This window comes from Caloenas nicobarica, chromosome 3, assembly GCF_036013445.1.
Source record: "Caloenas nicobarica isolate bCalNic1 chromosome 3, bCalNic1.hap1, whole genome shotgun sequence".
NCBI classification, from domain to species: domain Eukaryota; kingdom Metazoa; phylum Chordata; class Aves; order Columbiformes; family Columbidae; genus Caloenas; species Caloenas nicobarica.
Window position 1 is genome coordinate 39,122,563 of NC_088247.1, and position 18,867 is coordinate 39,141,429.

The 18,867-nt window shown below is 42.6% G+C and overlaps 1 protein-coding gene across 1 annotated transcript in view; it reads right to left on the bottom strand.

The window, feature by feature from the left end:
- Nucleotides 1-4,005: 4,005 nt before the first annotated feature.
- LOC135986669 (gamma-aminobutyric acid receptor subunit rho-2) overlaps nucleotides 4,006-18,867 on the bottom strand; it is a 35,565-nt gene continuing 20,703 nt past the window's right edge. The window contains exons 4-9 of the mRNA XM_065630933.1: nucleotides 17,108-17,331; nucleotides 13,065-13,147; nucleotides 10,615-10,755; nucleotides 10,217-10,369; nucleotides 7,964-8,160; nucleotides 4,006-4,314 (exon numbers count right to left, since the gene is read on the bottom strand). Of these exons, the coding sequence (XP_065487005.1) occupies nucleotides 4,006-4,314; nucleotides 7,964-8,160; nucleotides 10,217-10,369; nucleotides 10,615-10,755; nucleotides 13,065-13,147; nucleotides 17,108-17,331 (1,107 nt within the window). The remainder of the gene's footprint in view (nucleotides 4,315-7,963; nucleotides 8,161-10,216; nucleotides 10,370-10,614; nucleotides 10,756-13,064; nucleotides 13,148-17,107; nucleotides 17,332-18,867) is intronic.

Below are 18,867 nucleotides of genomic sequence, written 5' to 3' on the forward strand. Positions count from 1 at the left end.
TGCTTCCACTACCTTTCTTCCATCTTTCGAGATGTGATTTATTTAAAATCAATTACAAATGAGGTGTTTATTCAAATCCTTTACCACCGGGCATTAGCTCATAGGTAACAGAGCTCCAAACAGAACTTAAATCACATTTTAAGGTTCACACCACGAAATGAATTTTTTCCACCCTTTCCATTTTTTAGTTTATTATCAAGTTTGATTACAGCGATCAGCACAGTGGATTGTACCCATTGTACAATGAGTTTAGCATCAACTTTTCTTGCAAAATTCTCAACAATTGCTTTTTCAGAAGGAAAATGTGAGAGAACCCATAATTTTGACTTATGGAATAACATGTCAGTACCTCATTTCTTGGCCCTTGACTGTCAATAACAGACTTTTTTTCAATTCAACATAGTAAGTTTTCTGGGCATAATAAATAGTAATTTACATACAATATATTACAATTTCACAAATGTACACTATTTAACATAGGTACATGTCCCATTGTCTTCCTTTCTTGTATGCTACTCTCACATGCGTTATACATGTGTGTACATATATAGGGAGAGTTACTTTCTTTTAAAGACATTATTTGGTTAGAAGTGAGTAAAAGCACAATGGAGCCGGAGGCAGATTGAGCAGGGCCAACATCTTGTCTCTTCGCAATTGGACCAGGTTATTTAGAGAAGGTGTATTCATCAGCAGGCTTCATTTGCCCAGATCCCTTGTGCGCTTCTGGAAATCCTGTCCTTCCGTAGCTTAATGGCCTTGATGTTCAGTGCTTCACCGAATCAGACTGTATCCATCAAACAATATTGAAAGCCCAGCTTCGGGCACTATTCCTCAAAACATTGGTTGGACCTTGCGACTAGAAGTTAGTGCTCGTGAAGTCTCTTGTAACCCAGAGGAGATGAAAGGTGAAACACATGCTCGTGACCACACTTCAAATATCTTCTCTAGCTTCATGCCTATCCATTCTCCTCTTAACAAGCAGAAAACTACATTTCATATGCTGCCTGAAGGAGATGTCTTAGTTTTATTTGCATCTACGCTTTTCATCTATTGTTTTACTGAATAATAAATTTAAGTGGTTCCCAAGATAGATTTGTTTCGTCTTTTAGTGGATAAATAGCCTTGTAGATGGTTTTATAGGTTGTATCATTGTGTCTGGTAGAAACAGACATCCATGTCCATCAGTTATGTACACATGCATATAAAATAACAGTAAGGTGGACTCTCCAAAAGATGTTTATTAGCTAGCATTTAAACTACTGGCATCACTAGTACAAAGACAATACGATCTAAAGGACTGTCTCTGCTGCCTCATAGTTTCTAAGGGAACAGGAGATGTAATAAAAACAAATGGCAAAGTAAAGCACTAGGGCATGGGTTTTTTTCTATGCCAGGAGGCACTATCCATTGACAATGTTCACTTTTTGGCTGTTTGGCTACATTTATCTCTGGTTTAATGTCATAATGCGGGGGAATTATCTGGCTTAATATCATTATAAGGCAGGGGAACTACCCACTTTCTTCCAGCTGGACCGATTCAGAGGACACTTTTGAAGAACTCACTGGTAACTAAGACAAAAACCTTTGGATTCCCACTGGGTGACCAGCTCAGAAATCACAACCGTGCTTCACACATGCCAGTTAAGCAAGTTAAGCCCCTCGGAACCTCATGAGGTAGGTAAATGTTATTGCTCCTCACTTTCCAGACGGAAGGACATGAGGCACCGAGAGGTTAAATGGCACGTGCCGCAGGTACCACAGAAAGACTGGCAAAATGGGGGGCATGGGAACCAAATTTCTTGCTCCCTCACCCCCTGTCCCCAGCACAGGTCTCCTGGCTGCGCTGTCCTGCTGCCAGCCGCGGTGCTGGCTCCCGTCTTACAACTGCTAACACTGAAGAATGGACACTGTTATGTTCAGGATTTAACCTCTCAAAAGATGAGAGATGATTTTTTTTTTTTGCTCTTTATTGTAGTGATCTCCACCCGTAGATATGTGAAGTATCCAGGTTTCAGCTCCAACGAGAACCACGTGTGGTAAATGCACTGACCGGGTAGCTCAGGAGAGAAGTGGCAGGCTGGGACACAGTGCAACCCGTCCTTTCAAATGTTGTTCTTCCATGGCTCCCCTTCTCATCAGGAAGTTCAGAGCTGTATTTTCTCAGTTCTGTGACCACACAGAACTCCATTAATGTCAACTATTAACACAGCTGATGAAAGGGGAACACAGTCGTTAATTTTAGTTTCATCGATTTTCTTTCCAGAAAATCAGTGTGACCATCAATGTGACTTAGCAATATCTGAGACGCAAGAAAAATTCTGGGTATTGTTGACAGCCGGGAATTGACAGTCTTCTGCCATCTTCTACATTGCTTGAGATTTTAGACATAAGAATTACTTCTATGGTAAGCTGAAAATTTCACATGACAACAAATATTTATGGTTTTATTAGAATTTGTGTTTGCTTTTCCTTTATTCATGTGGTTTATCTGAATCTTCATGGCCCAGCCCTAGTCAGATGTATAACTTAGTCTTATCATTGAGCTTGTAATCTCAGTTGTGGGTCTTCATGTTTCAGGCTCTGCCCACCCTGCTGAATTTCAGCGTGGTAACCAAACGTTTTGATGAACATAATCCCCTCCACAGCCCCGAAGTCATGGTGTTTTCTAACAATAGAGAGTGCACAAACCTGGCCATCGTTGTCTCCCTGCTACCACATTTCTACATTGGAGTTTTGCTGTCAGCATTGTTATCAAAGGAAGGGAGACATCGTGGGATGAAAAGTGAAATGCCAAGCACAGAAGCTTGTTGCAATGCTCTCCAGCAGCTTTAAGGAGCCAAGAGCCAGTTGGGGTCTCATTGAATCCCACAGTATTATTCTTGGCCATTTAATCTCTGACAGGTCCATGTTTCTGCAGAGAGAAGATCTGGCAAGCATCTCTGCCTCTAGATCCAAAATGCCTGAAAAGAAGGACAATGTGTTGATTGAGAGAGGCATATTGGGATATTCAGTTTCTCTGTGGGCTGCACTTGCCTCGCAGAAGTGAGGAAAAACCTTTGAAAGCCACCAGTGCTGCCCTCAACACTGTTTTCTGCTCCTGGAGAGAGAAAGTGGTGGTCCCAGAGATGCTGCCCATTCACCATGTGCTGACTGTACTTGCTACACATTGTCTTCCCCTCTCATTTCAGAGGGCAGGTGCTATGTATCATATTCTGTGCTCAAGTTATATGGAGAACACATGCCTAAACCTCCCTGTTTTCATTACTCATGTACCCTGGGAGCCATCTACTGTCAGTCTGTGAGCTTCTTTGCTCTGCTCCGTCACCGCTCCTTACTTCTAATCTGGAAAAAAATGACTACTGACTCAAACATACCACCTGCACTCTGTAATCAACCCTGTTGGTCCTGCCAGTCAGCTGTCCTACTGGTATTGATGAAGGTCCTATCCAGAGAGAGCAGCCTTTGAACCCTAAAAGGAGATCTTGTTCATAAACCAAGGGAAAGAAACATGATGCTCATACACCAAAGAAAAAAAAATAAAAGAATTCACTCAGAAACAGAGATTTTGAAAAGGAAAGACCTCATTCAGTTCCCTTGCACAAGATGCACTGTCCAGACCCCACTTTGCAAGCTGCATTTGTGTGATCCCTCAGGACAGCCTATGTGAGCACCGTCTGTGGTTGCCCATTGCACAGCTGGTCCCACAGGAACATACAGCACCTTTTGGGCAAATGGTGAGCACATATTTTCAAGTATGAGAAATGGCATGTGTCATAAAGCAAACAGGAGCTGGGCTGTGGGTTGGAAAGCAACCAGCACAGCAGGTTCCTCCATGATGCCTGTGCATGGAATTGCCCACTGGAGGATGTGTCCTCTCCTTTGCCCTCCAAAGGAGCAATAAAATAATCAGTTTTCTGGCTTTGCATCCAGATTAGACTGAAAAAGAACCAACAAAAGAGAGTTTTGTAAATGTCTTCTGCTTCAGTAACTGCTGTGCCAGCATGCTTAGCTAAAGACAGACCAATATATCAAATTAAAAAATATATAGGTGCCAGGAAATATTAATCTTGAATATTTATCAATTGCATGAGTGTTCTGGATGATGCGCAAGCCCACATGGCCCTTCAGGCCTCTCTTCCTTGATGAATTAGATTCATTGCTCATAGCCAAGTGCACAACCATCTTTTCTTGCTTTTCTTCCTCTGGGACCATCTGGTTTCTTGTATATCCTGCCAGGCTGTTGGCATCAGATTCACTGTAGTTTCCATCCAGCATCATAGTTTTTGAATGAGGTATTCCACACGTGCACGGAAACTAGGAACATAAACAAGAAATATAACTGAACACTGGAAGAACACATTAGCAACACAAATTATGCCTTTCTATTGACAGACAGCTTGCAAACTGTTGAGCCTGACATTTTAGCTGAGATACCATAAGTTTCTCTTTGAACAAAAACGTCTTTTTCTTGTGTTCCACAAGGAAGAAACATGGTTTAGCTACACTACTTGGACGAGCAGCTTCAGAAGAGATTAGAAAAGTGCTTTAGCAGACAGAAAAACTAACAAAAAGGTTTCCTTAGCTAGCTCTGTTCAGACCTGTTGTCTTGAGATACCTTATTTTGCAGTCTTTCTGTTCACAAATATTCAAGGACAAGATGCAGTTTTATCTGTGGAAATGGTTTATCCAGTATGTGTTATGGGAAAAAAGGGCTAAGTTCTGGTTTCATAGATACACATGTTTTCTTTGTAAATCTGATTTTAAACCAAGGAGAGGACCAGTTAAAAGCCTAATGTAAAATCCCAGCTCTGTTGAAGTTGATGTCAAAGCTTGCATTGGCTTCAGCAGCACCAGCGTGCATCCCACAAGTCTAAAAAAAGCCATTGAATACAGGTAGAATTTCGAATAGCAAATACTGTCTTCTACTGTTTAAAATCTGCAGGTTTTCTCCCTCAGCAATATGGATTATATATTTGTATGTAATGAAAATGGACTCCAAAACCTCCTTTCTGCTACAAGTTCCTGCCTCTGATTCCCCACAGACTGCTTTCCGTATACAATAACACTTTACCCTCCACTCCCTCCTCCACCAACTTTGATGTGTGGGTTTTCCAGTGACTTGTTTTCAAGGATAAGTTCCACTAAAATAATTCAGTATATATACACTGAAATGGATATATCCTGGAAAAGGAATACATACAAATGTACATATACCTGAATATGTAATATTCAGAATGTCACTGGAAAACTCTGCACTCAAGGTTTTTTCTTCAAATTATTTAAGCAAAAGGTCACGTTGCTTACTGAAAACCTTCAAACCAATTTAGGAATTGTTTTCTTTGTTCTAGTCATAACCAAATGTTTTGGCATCAGCAGATTGTGTACAGAAAATCATGGCAAGTTTTGTAGCTCATTTGCTCTACTTGTTAATTGTTAGACCCATCACTTCAGGAATTTTTTGAAGCACTCCATGGGTACAGCTGAACATCAGTGGGGTGTTAAGACACACACACACACACACACACACAAAGAGAGAATAATTACATCAGGCTCTTTATCATCAACTGATAACAGGTGTAGGAGATGGTGGGTGGGTGGAAGGCAAGGCAGTTAACAGCAATAAAGTAATTGCTGCAGGGCCCAGCAGAGAAACAAATTCTGCAGATTTACTCTTAGCCCCCAAGCCAAATTACAATTCCCATGGCTTTGTGTACGTATGATAACAGTCACTCCTATGGACAAGTGAGCCTAATGTACTAGAAGCCTACCTCCATGGAGTCTTAAATTACATCCATCTTCACATAGGCACATACATGCGTAAGTATGCTACATGATTTCACCCTGCAGCAATTTTAGTCTACACTAATAAATTTAATACAGCCAAAGAGCATCCTTGGGCACGGGAGCTCAGCGGACTAGAGTGTCAGAAATGTCTCTGGCCTGAATTTTGTCCAGGCCACCAAGCACCAAAAGTTCTCATATACAGTTTGAGAATTAGCATGGGCCACGGATCATTTGCCGCAGGCAGTTAACAGCAACTACTCCAATTTTGAGGGAAAGCAGGTTTAGTTTTAGATACTCTGTGTCCAACAGCCTTGGTCCCAGGCACATTTAATTTCTTAATGTACACATAACACAAATCTCTTTTCTGGGAAGCCTAACTTATTCGTATTTTGATTCTTTGGATCTTTCACAGAGGAACAACATCAGCAGGCAAGATCTAAGTTTACAGTGAGAAATGTCTCTTCTGCATCTTCAAGAGCACTCACCTACATTTTGCCACAGTCCCCTCAAGTAAGGCTGCTTATTATCTCTGTTCCTATTACTGCTGTTGAGCATTAATATTGTCACGTGCTGAAGAGTAGATAGAATATTTTACCTTGTGTAGTAAAAAGGCATTTGCTGAATACAGAATTCAATGCACAAGACTTGATAAAGGGCAGATTTGTGATATAAATAACAAGCTATACCACCACTGGATGTGGGAAAACTTTCCTGAAAACTTAGCAAAACAGTTACAAACCTTCTGAAGTTCATTTTGTCCCTCTGACACAGAAGGAGAGTTTTCTTGCTATTACAAAAACAGGTTTATTCTAGGCAAGTTGAATCTAGAAAGGATGATTTTTGTTATTTCCTTAGTATTGTCAAGATGCACAGGGTTTATACAAACACTGTCTTCTTTGGACATGGGGAGTCTGAGCAGGGCTGGCTAAAAGGTCACAGATCACTGCTCATGCACAGCAAGTAAGACACGCTTGACTTGCTGTGCTTGCACAGAGCATCTCTACCTTGTGTTGCAGAGAACTGCTGGGTCCTGAGTGGGGACTCGATAAATCAAGATACCCAGGACCTGTTCAAGTAGCTTTCCAGAATGACCCTATTTCTGAAAAGGCCTTGGAGAGAAGTCAGATTTTGTCACAAGAGTCTGTTGAACTTATTCCAATTGCTTTTTAAAATGCATCTGACCAAATTTTTGATGAGAGGTCAACTAGGAAAGGTATTGGGAAGTCACAGGAAAAAGTGTAAGGGGAATAGAAGGACATGCAAAGTCAACAGAGTAGTTCAGAGTCAAATGTCACAGTCAAATCATAAGAAAGATGATGTCTGCATTGGCATTTCTGAAAGGCTGATACAAATTTCTCCAGGAGTCAAAGACAGCAGGTGAACAATGTTACTTGTGAAATAATATTGGGAGTTCTTAATGGGAAGAAAGAAGTTGCAAAACATTATGTTCTGGGTATGTTTAGGACTGAAAAAATTTGGTCCCAAGACAGTCTTCAAAAGGTGATGGTGTTTTGTTTAATGACAAAGAAGAAGACATCACAGGTCTGTAGGATAATTCAGGTTGGAAGGGAGTTCAGGAGGTCTCTAGTCCTGTCTCCTGCTCACAGCAGGGCCAGGCTGCTCTGGGCTGTTTCTGGTCAGGTCGTGAAAACCTGCAAGGATGCAGGATGGATAAGACCCTTCATAGCATATTAAAAAGTACAAGTACAAACTTGGCTGACTGTTATTTGCATTTGGTAATGGGGAACAACGCCACTATCACATCCATTGAATCCAGCTTCCACAGTAAAACTGACTGTAGAGGGGGGAAAATGAATTTGATCCACATAACACCTTTAGTTTAAAAATATAGTGATTGCGGCAGCCGCAGTAAAGTATCAGATTTGATACTTTCCCCTCTTGTCATGCCCACACAGTCTAGGGTTGCAAACTTCTCTAGTTCAGATCACACTCTACCCCTCTCTGCTGTTTCCACAAAGACCCATGAGACCATCTCCTGTTTTTCTGGTGTTGGCGATTCAGCCTGAAGTGGAGCAGTCTAAATAAATGCAACTATACTCACATGGATGTGAGTGTTTTCCTATTTATAGACACAAACCAGTCAATATAAAGACCACATCAGCTGAAATTAAAAAAAAGAAAGGAATAAATGAATGAAAAAACCAAAAGTTTTTCTCACCCTCTCCCGGAATTTCCTCTCCTTCCGCTCTTGCACCGTAGTCAGGTAATTCACTGCCGCGTATTCCAACACCGAGAGGAAGACAAACACAAAACTGACCCACAGGTAAATGTCCACTGCTTTGATGTAGGAAACACGAGGCATGGAGGCGTTCACCCCAGTGATGATGGTGGACATGGTCAGCACAGTAGTTATCCCTAGCAAGAACCAAGAGAAATAAATGTTATTGACTGATACAACAAGGCTTTTGTGTCAAGAAAAACAGAAATTATGCTCTGCATGATACTCTAAAAGATGTTGGGTATAAATTTGTGATGTGTATCTCCTGACAATGCAGAACTGTTCCACTACCTGCACTTCTGTGAGCATGATCAGTTTAGTTTTGAGGGGCAATGCAGCAGCCATCGTTTTGCTAGGACCAGTATTTAACTCCCACTGTAACCTCTAGGGTTTTAACACGGCGCTTAGAGCCAGGTCTGCTAAGCCCACCAGTGACAAGGTCTCCTGTTCCCTAGCTGTACCCATCTGTGCTAGAGGCGCTGCCAGAAAGCAACCGAGTATTGACTTTTGGTCACAGCTAAAGGGGATTTAATCTAAATGACTGATCTTAAAAGGGAGCTGCAATAATGATAAAATGTTTTGCATGAAACAATGCAAAAGAAAGGCTTTATGCTATTACCTCTAGGAATGTTATCTACAGTTCAGGCTGTGGGAATCAAAAATCTTTGGACAACAGCCATTGAATTATATATATATATATGTGTGTATGTGTTTATGAACACATATGCATGTATTTAAGTTTTTATGTGTGTGTGAATATGCATATGCACATGCACATGTATATATATAGGAAGAGACAGATATAGATAAAATCCTGCAAAATAGTATAGATTTCGTTTGTATGGTAAAGGAGAGAAAAATATTTGCAAGTTCCCAAAGCCACTAAAATAAAGAAAACAGAGCCAAAAAGCATTCATAGCTACTTCAGCCATTTCAGAACAGTGAGCACTGTAAACACAGCTACTGCTGTTCATTTTTCATCAGGATCTTTTTTTTTTTAATATCCACTGAACACACTTATTTCAGTGGAGCAGACTCTCAACTGCCTCTTCTCCTGTTTGCTTCAGTGCATAACTCTCTAAGTGATACAGACTTTTGAGGCTAAAATACTGGTTTTATGCTTTTAAATATGAGAACTATTAACATTCAGAGATTCTTCCTATTGCATTTTTGCCTTCCGCTAACCTATGCATAGAGTGATAAACAAACCAGCTCTTTTTTATGCTCAGCTGAAAGAGTTTGCTCCAGTCCTGACATAAACAAAGCTCCTCCTGATGGATTTTAGATGTCCGGAGTGGCAGGCTGGTGTGTGCAGGATTTTCAAGCAGCTCCTTCTTTCCTTTCACACTTCCTAAAATGAGAGATCTCCGTACTCCAGAAACGTTGGACTCTCAGTTCAAGTCCTTCTCCTTGGGAGAGGAGAAGCCCAGCCTCCACCTCACCTCAAGGCTGATGGCCTCTCATCCTCAGCACTGCAGATGTGAGGGGGAAGCCACGTCCCCTTCACTGCTCCACTGTTGTCTAAGGCCTGATGCTACAGAGATGCCCTGAGTGTCCCCAGGGGCACACCAGGTGGAGGGACACCTAAGTCTGCAGGTGCTGATAGGACTATATCTCTTGTTACCTTTCCCAGCTTTGTGAAGATGTGCCATACCAGCACTCTCCAGGCAGCCTAGAGAATGCCACTGGCCATGACACCAGTGCTGGCTGGTTGAGAAGACACATACCTGGGCTGGGACACCCACTATGGCAGTCGGGACATGGCAGGATCCTGCCCATGAAAGGCACTCATGAAACTTGCAGCAGAAGACTTTACCTCCCTGCAAGTGCCTAAACTCCTGTGAAGCTCTACCCACACCCGTGGCAATGCATCTCAGAACTGCAGGACTGGACAACAGGGAAAACTCTTGATTAATTTACTCATAAATACTGAAACCTCTCTGTCCAACTTTATTTTTAAAACAGTCCTCTCTGTCCTGAACTATGTATAAATCAAGAGGGATGCTTAGCGATAAAGGACTTAAGACAAACAGCAAGTTTTACATTACATTAATCATCAGATAAACCAAACATTTGCTTGCCCAATATCTTTAACCAGCAAAATGAACAGTTCCCTTTCCTGCCAAAGGAACAGTTCCACCTCTCCTGTTCAAAGATTTTCATACAGTCATGGTTTGTTGCGGTTGCTCTCACCCAAAGAGACTCTGGCAGGAACCGCTCTGCGATCGATCCAGAAGGACACCCAGGACAACATGACCATGAGGGTGGCAGGGAAGTAGGTTTGGAGCAAGAAGAAGAAGATGTGTCGACGTAAAGTGAAGTTTATGTAGAGGCGATTGTACCAACCTTTGAGGACAGAAGAAAGCCAGAATCAATGAGAACAGCCTGGATGGTAGGCACAGAGACACAAGATCTTGCTTTTGATTTTTTTATTTCTAAAGGGTAGTGAAAAGAGAAACTGATCTTTCAAAACATGTATTGTCCAGATCATGGAGACTACATTTTGGGGACATATAACCCCAAGAGCTCTCTCACAAGTAGTTAATACAGGATTAGTTTTAGCAATAGCATTAAATCAGAAAAGGCCATACCTGTGCTACTGTAGAAAGCCAGTCTCGATGTAGTGTGGAACTTTTGTATCAAAAACTGAGACAATGAAATTTTTTCATCAGTTTTCAGAGATTCATTCCCATTTTTCCAGTACAGCATCAGGTCTTCATCAGTGTAAGCATCTTAGGGAAAGAAAAAACATGATGTGATGTGACTTTACCTTGGAAGGGAAGCAAAAGTTAATAGATCCAGACAAAATTAACAAACAGAAAGGTTTCTTTGTTATGAAGTATCTCCACAACTAAGCTTGCTAAAAACAGTGAGTTAAAAAGATCTTGCCATATGATATACCATAACAACAACAACAAATAATCCTGGTCATCCTGATTCAGGAAAACACATCCTCTTTTTACTCCACATGGATGAAATAACCACTAGGATGATACTTTTCTGAGCATCACATATCAAAAATCTTAGACACATAACTGCAAACTGATAAGAATTACTCAGGAAATAGTCATGGGTAAAACACCTGAATTTAGAGGAAGGAGGAAACATAGACACCTCAGACTATCTTAGAATGATAAAAGCAAAAGGGACAGCTGTGATTTGAAGCAAAAGTCTAGAAACCTTTGAAGACTTTAAATGAAAAACTTCAGGAATTGTTTAGTGCACTAGATAATGTGACAAGTGCACTCTAAGCTCTTGACCCGACCAGTGGTGGTTTGGTACAGACTCTGCAGGAGGTGAAGGCCTTTGCCACAGCCATGCCAGGAACTGCTCTAGCTTACCCACAAAGGAGCAGAGTGACACACAGAGCATCAATGCACATGAGCTTGGAACACACATCAGCTTGGAACACTGATCATGTGATAAACACACGAATGGCTCTTTTATCAAGTGTGACAGGTGCGCTCTGCCCCCTTGACGAAACTGGCAGTGGTTTGGTGCAAGGTCTGGTGGAGGTGAAGGCCTTCGCCATGGCTGGGCCATGGACTCATCTAGTTCAAAAGGAGAAGAGTGACACAGTGAGCACCATTGCATACGAGCTTGGAACACCAATCATGCAAGAGACATATGAATAGCAGGTGTTTTTTCCAAGACTCATTTATAAAGGAAAAAAGAAAGCTGTGGGTACAAGGAATCTTATGCATACCTTTCCTGCCACATATGATTTGATCACAAGTCAACCAATTTATTCCATAAATGTAACAGCCCAGGTGAGCCTTCTCTGAGCTCTCCTTGCTAGGCAGCGTAGCTGTATGGTGGTGGAAAGTGTCTAGGTGACCTACTTAGTGGATGAAGGAAAGGCTGTGCATGTTGTCTACCTAGACTTTACTAAAGCTTTTGACACTGTTTCCTACAGCATTCTCCAGGAGAAACTGGCTGCACATGGCTTAGATGGGCGTACTCTTCACTGGGTAAACTGGTTGGATGGCCAGCCCCAAAGAGTTGTGGTGAATGGAGTCAAATCCAGTTGGCAGCCGGTCACGAGTGGTGTTCCCCAGGGCTCAGTACTGGGGCCAGTTCTGTTTAATCTCTTTATCAATGATCTGCATGAGGGGATCAAGTGCACCCTCAGTAAGTTTGCAGATTACACCAATTTGGGTGGGAGAGTTGATCTGCTGGAGGGTAGGAAGGCCATACGGAGGGATCTGGACCAGCTGGATCATTGGGCTGAGGCCAATTGTATCAGGTTCAACAAGGCCAAGTGCCGGGTCCTGCACTTGGGTCATAAAAACCCCAGGCAGCGCTACAGGCTCAGGGAAGAGTGGCTGGAAATCTGCCTGGCAGAAAAGGACCTGGAGACATTGATTTACAGCCAGCTGAACATGAGCCAGAAGCGTGCCCAGGTGGCCAAGAAGGCCAACAGCATCCTGGCTTGTATCAGGAATAGTGTGGCCAGCAGGACTAGGGCAGCGACCATCCCCTTGTACTCAGCACTGGTGAGGCTGCCTCTCGAATTCTGTGTTCAGTTTTGGGCCCCTCACTACAAGAAAGACACTGAGGTGCTGGAGAGAGTTCAGAGAAGGGCAACGAAGCTGCTGAGGGGTCTGGAGCACAAGTCTGATGAGGAGCAGCTGAGGAACTGGAGTTGTCTAGTCTCAAGAAAAGGAGGCTGAGGGGAGACCTTATCACTGTCTACGACTACCTGAAAGGAGGTTGTAGCATGGAGGGTGTTGGTCTCTTCTCCCAGGTAACAAGTGATAGGACAAGAGGAAACAGCATCAAGTTGCGCCAGGGGAGGTTTAGATTGGATGTTAGGAAACATTTCTTCATGGAAAGGTTGTCAGACATTGGAACAGGCTGCCAAGGGAAGTGGTAGAGTCACCATCCCTGGAAGTGTTTAAAAGACATGTAGGTGTGGTGCATAGGGACATGGTTTAGTGGTGGACTTGGCAGTGCTGGGTCATGGTTGGACTACATGATGTTAAGGTCATGTGCAGCCAGCCATGAAGCATGTCTAGCTAGAAACACAGATACAACGTACAGCTTTCCAGCTCCAGAGAACATGTTTGAGAGTCCAGGGGGAAGCGGCTGAAGTCCATGTTACACATTGCTGTCACTGTGATCCTACAAATAAAAAATAAGAAATGTTGTTTCTATCAGGAACAATGAAGGGAGAATGTTAACACAGATAAATCATTCTGCAGGTTTAAAGGCAGCAGTTATGCATAACATTAGCATAAAACTCCCAGGAAAATGCCTACCAATTCTCCAAGTCCAAGTGAGAGGCATTATACCCAGACACTCCAAAGGAAGCTGTAATTTCAATACCTATAGGAAACTAAAGTACTATCTTGGACATTACAGTAATACTAATGTCAGAACAGATACTTCCGCCCTGTGTTATATCCAAGTATTTCCCTGCAAGACAACAACATAAAATAATTTCACCATTTACATGTGAAGGTTGCCTTATGTCCAGTTTGATTAAGGTTTCCTCATTTTCCCCACAGCTCAGTTTCCCCTACAGTCACCCCAACAATAACCCAAGCTTAAAGAACATGACCAACCTTATTGCAAGTCAGCAAACTCCTCCAGTATATACATTATTAAGGAAAAAGCAATTTCTTTCAGTCCTCAATCAAATCCTTTTAGTCTGGGAGGTGTATTTCTGGGACAGGGGATATATATTGGGTGAAGCTGTTTTTCAACAAGTGAGATTTGCCTCTGTTAAGTTCATGTCTGTGCTAAAGAGCTGCAGCAATCACGGCTCCCCTTTTTAAATGAGTCCAGTTGTGCACGACATTACGTAACAAGTCTTCTAGTGGGTCAGTGAATTTTCTCTTGCGGACAGATTTGCAGTGGAGCTCCCGATTTAGTAGGGGAAAATCATCTGTGAGTCATCATTTCAGAGGCCGACTTACGTTCGCCGTGACCATTTTCTAGATTCATTGCAGATGTTAGTAAAGAACTTTTCTTCTGTTCAAGGGATTGTGATCCGAATCCTACTCTGACCTACACACTTATCATCCCTGAAAAACACAGGCAGTTCATTTTGACTATAAAAATAGAGCAGAATTTTGCCATATGAGCTAAATGTAAAGAAGCTTTTTGGGGATGTGCTCCAGAAGGTATATCACAGCAATGACCTCCCATAGCTCTGTGTAGCATTTAAACATTGCATAACTCAGTCTCATTACGATGTGCTATTTTCTTTCCTAGGGGTCACCTAAGCTGTGGCACAACCTGTGGTCATCAACAATTTGTTAGTCAGAGGTAGCACAGAAACTCAGCTTGTCAATAAGATATTTCTCAACTAAAGCCCAGTGCCAACTCCATGCAGATATCTCAAAACATATTGAGATATCTTGGAGGACATTTCCAACACCTCTTGACACCCATGCTTGGGCAGTCAGGTCATATTCTGGGTGTCCTAAACATCACCAGGCTAAATATCACACAGATTCTTGTTCTCGTTGGATTTTATTAATCAACGTTTCCATTTAACTCTTGAGCAGTCACCTGTTGTTATTCACATCCTTCTCTCTCATGGGGTAACACTAGAAAGGCACATCACCATCTCAACAGCTCACAGAAAACTTTTAAAGTAAAAATTCTTCATGTGGGCAAATGAACAGAGCTGAGCAGAGCTAATGTTTCCCATTAAAAACACTTATTCCTTCATTTTGGCTGTTGAGCACTGCCAACTAATGTCCTGATGTTGGTTTCAGCCCAGGAGAACTGTGGGACGTGAGCAATGGAAACTGATATTCAGTTACAATCTGTAGAGAAGGTCCCTACCCTCCTCCTGCTATTCTCCTCTCAGTCCTGACCCAAGCTTACATCTAACCTCTTCCTTTTTCTTTCTCCTTCTTGTCTCTCCTGCTGTGTGGCACCTTCATCCTCATCCAGTTCTAATAAAACAGACAGCGTCTTTAGCTGCTTAGTTAAGGCATGAGTAATCAGACCTTTCATGCAACAAATGGATTTATTAAATGAGATTAAAACAGCGAAAGTGTTCCTAAGTGTTTGGTCAAGACAGGATTTTCATCATGAAGACCAGGCAAAATGAAGTGGCCATATGGTGCATATTCTTTCTTTCTTACACACACAGGTTTCTTTAGGGTTTTATTATAATAAATTGTGCAGGTTTTTTTTTCAAATAAATTCAGTAGAATTATATTTGGACTATGAAACCAGTGAACTTCAGTGCCCTTTAGGTCAGCGAGATATTGTCCTACTTGGGACAATATGGCCCACTATGCTCATTCTTCAAAGAGAAATAGCCTCCTGAATCAAGCTTTATAAAATCCTTTCCTTGTTTTTGAAAACTATTTTACCATAGCTGAAGTTAATACATTCCAGAAAGATCCTAGAACAGAAATCCTTGTGCTACAAAACAATCGAAGGTCACTGGACACTGAGAGCCCGTTTTGTGTCTTGGGGAAATGTTCTTTTGTCTCAGGTCTCAAGCTTTTCTCCTCTGGCGGCATGTTTTTCTCTGCATCTCTTTTTGCATTCTTCTGAAGGAAATTAAATCTGCTGGGATGCTGATGTGAGCAGCCATAAAGGTGGCCTGGTTAGAAGGGCAAAATTACTGAACGAAACAACATGTCTGCTGAAAACACCAACAGAGAAAGGCCTGCCAGCCTGGGAAGCTGCAGCATCCTTGAGAAGCACAGCGAGCCTCTTTGAAGTGAAGCTGGGTACTTAGGGAAAAAAACAGTCTGGAAAGCAAAGGTTTGTCTGAAAGAACAAAAACCATCATCATCTATTGACCATACCAGGCGAAAAATCGAAATTAACAGCGTCTCTTGGCTGCTCAAAGTGATGGTGTCCTACAACATCCTGTGTCTCTGTAATATAAGAAGGACTTAATTTTTTTTCCCAAACGACACCTCTCTCTCTGAGAACTTCCTGTGCTGCACATACTTTTCCATTCCTAAAGAGGCTGAATTCACTGAATGAACTTTCTACCAGCTCTTGAACTCTCGTTGGGGACACCTGCCAGACTCCAGACTCCGTGATGCAAAGCATCTCTGAAGCGAGACTCTGTCTGTTGTCTCACTGGTCCTCTTCTGGGCCCACTTTGAGGGTTACTTCGGTTTGCCCTCCCACTCGTGGGATGATTTGGCTCACTTGATGATGGTAGCACTTGATAGCAGTATTATACATCCAGGTAAGTAATCTGTCATATCTGCTGTTATATTATTGATGAGTTGCTCCACCAATTATAAGTTCGTAGTAACTTGTAATAGTATATACCTACTTGGTTATTGCTGTTATTCGCTGTTGCTATGCCATTTATTCGTGCTATATTATTGATTGCTCATAGTAATTTGTAATAGCATTTTATATATATATATAAACATTTTATTAATCATATGTAAACTTGCTAGTGGTGATTGTGTGTTAGTTAGTTAGTGGTGACTTTTGTGGTATATTTGGAAATGGCAATAAGGTAGACAAGTTTAGAGCATAAAGCCTTTGTGTCCTTGTGTATTACAGAATCCTACAAAACCCACGGTCATGACCTGTGATTCTGTGATCTCTGTATGCCCGCAGGCTGGGTAACCCTTTAAGTAATGACAGACATGCCTCAGGATACTTTCAGCCAGCAAACCTGTTAGAAAATCAGGAACTACAAGGTGTCTTTAATGCTGCCATTTCAGCTTAAATAAACATAAACTTTTACATCAACATGCAAATACAAAAAAAAAAAAAAAGTTTTTCTAGACAAACAGGAAGCAAAATAGGATAATTATAGAGGTCACCATCTGGTATATCAGCAGCTTCCAGTTTAATCACACACTGACCCCGGGACAAACATTCCTGCTTGACTAAGCCCTCCTCTGACTGCAAAGAATTAGGGGAATGCTTCTCCCGGGAGAAGATTATCCTGTTACTGCCCACAGCATGGTTTCTTGCAGCTTCCTGCATCTTGCAGTGGACATGCTGGAAACAGGGTTCTGCATCAGCAGTGGGAGTAGGAGGGTTGGCAGTAGCAGTCTGGTTGGTCACCAAAGCCACGCTGGGAGCAAAATTGACAGTGAAGCCCCAGGGGGTGTTCAGGAGCAGCATCCTTACCTCATGCTGTAGAGGACATGACCATCGGGGAACACTCGCAGCATGATGTTGTCTGTAGTGGTGTCGTGAATGAAGGACCTTTTGGAGTGCACAAAGAAGACGTCGGGGACCCAGATCTTCTTCACCAGCCTGCCATCAAAGGTCATGCTCTTGTTGTTGGTGCTGGGAAATGAGAGACGCTCATCCTTCCAGTAGTGCCTTAAGTACAGAGTCATAGTGAAATCCTTCATGAAATAGGAAGAGAACCAGAGAGACATCTGTCAGTGTTGCTTTCTACATCTAGGAAACACCAGAAAGAAAACTCACTCCTACCAGGTAGATGAAATCCTTCCCCTATCAAATCCTGTTTCTTCCCTAGATCAATGCTCTTTGTGAATAGATTTTTCTGACAAAATACTTTCAGCCAAAAAAAACATATAAACCTCCAGTCAATGTATTACAGCACTCAGTAATGTTCAGTCCTAAAAGGGATATAAATATGCCCCAAGAGAAGCATTGCCCTGCAGAAATGGTTCTTCAATCCTGGCAAACTTAGCTTGAAGGATGTTCAAGAGGAAAAACTTTCAAAATTAGCTTAATGGTCAGGCGAAACACTAAGTAATTCATCCCCAAAATAACTAAATTGTTGCAAACAGCAACCAAGTGAGGGAACTGTTTTTTCTACTGTACAAGTGTATAAATAAAGCTCTCTTTTAAGCTCGTGGGGGGGGCAGGAGCATCAGTCACACAAAGGAAAACATCTGTTTGTTGATCCCAACCTGGCAGCTGCTGCTTTCAGAGCTGAGTCTACTCATGTTGAAAGATCAAATACATTTGTTTTCTTTATATTCCCAATTAAGTGAGTGGTTATTTGAGCCACAGCTGCCAAGCCCAGGCAGGCAGCAGCACAGGCTGGGATCTCTTCCTCACCACTCAGCAACTGCTTTCTAAAACCGACACCACAACCTCATTTTGCTTTGCTGATGAGAAAACATCAGTTAAGCTGACTCTCTGTTTCAAAGAGCTGCCCTGGCAACAGCCACAGAATCACAGAGTGGTTGGGGTTGGAAGTGACCTCTGGAGATCATCCAGTCTGACCCATCTGCTAAAGCAGGTTCACCCAGAGTAGGTTGCACAGGAATGTGTCCAGGCGGGTTTTGAACATCTCCAGAGAAGGAGAATTCACAACCTCCCTGGGCAGCCTGTTCCAGTGCTCTGGCACCCTCAAAGTAAAGAAGTTTTTCCTCATATTCAGATGGAACCTCCGGTGCTTCAGTCTGTGCCGATTGCCCCTCATCCTATGGCTGGGCACCACTAAAAGGAGTCCAGTCCCATCCTCTTGACATCCACCCTTACAGTGTTGTGTTGCCAATAGGTTTTTCACGAATTCTTCTAAGAAGTCTGCAGTGCCAGCCCTCGCCTTGCTGCCCTGCACAGGCCAGACCTGCCTGGTCCTTCTCTGACCATGGCAGAGACCTGCCAGAGGAACACTTCTGCTCACCCATCCACAGGTCCCCACCTTGGCAGACAGGGCCCAGCCTCCATCCCTGCTCACTCCAGGGATGCTGCCAGCTGCTGTTCCCTACCAGACACTGGCCACCTTCCCCTTACAGCTACAGTGCCAAAGAAACTCTTCCAGCGACCACTGCTGTGAGCAGGGCTTAGGTGCATCCTGGCTGGAGAAGTCAACTTCAGGGGCTGGACCAGCAAAGCACATCGGCTTGGCTGGAGCTGGGAAAAAGGAAAGCAAGGAAAATGCATAACTGATGATTTCTCAGGAG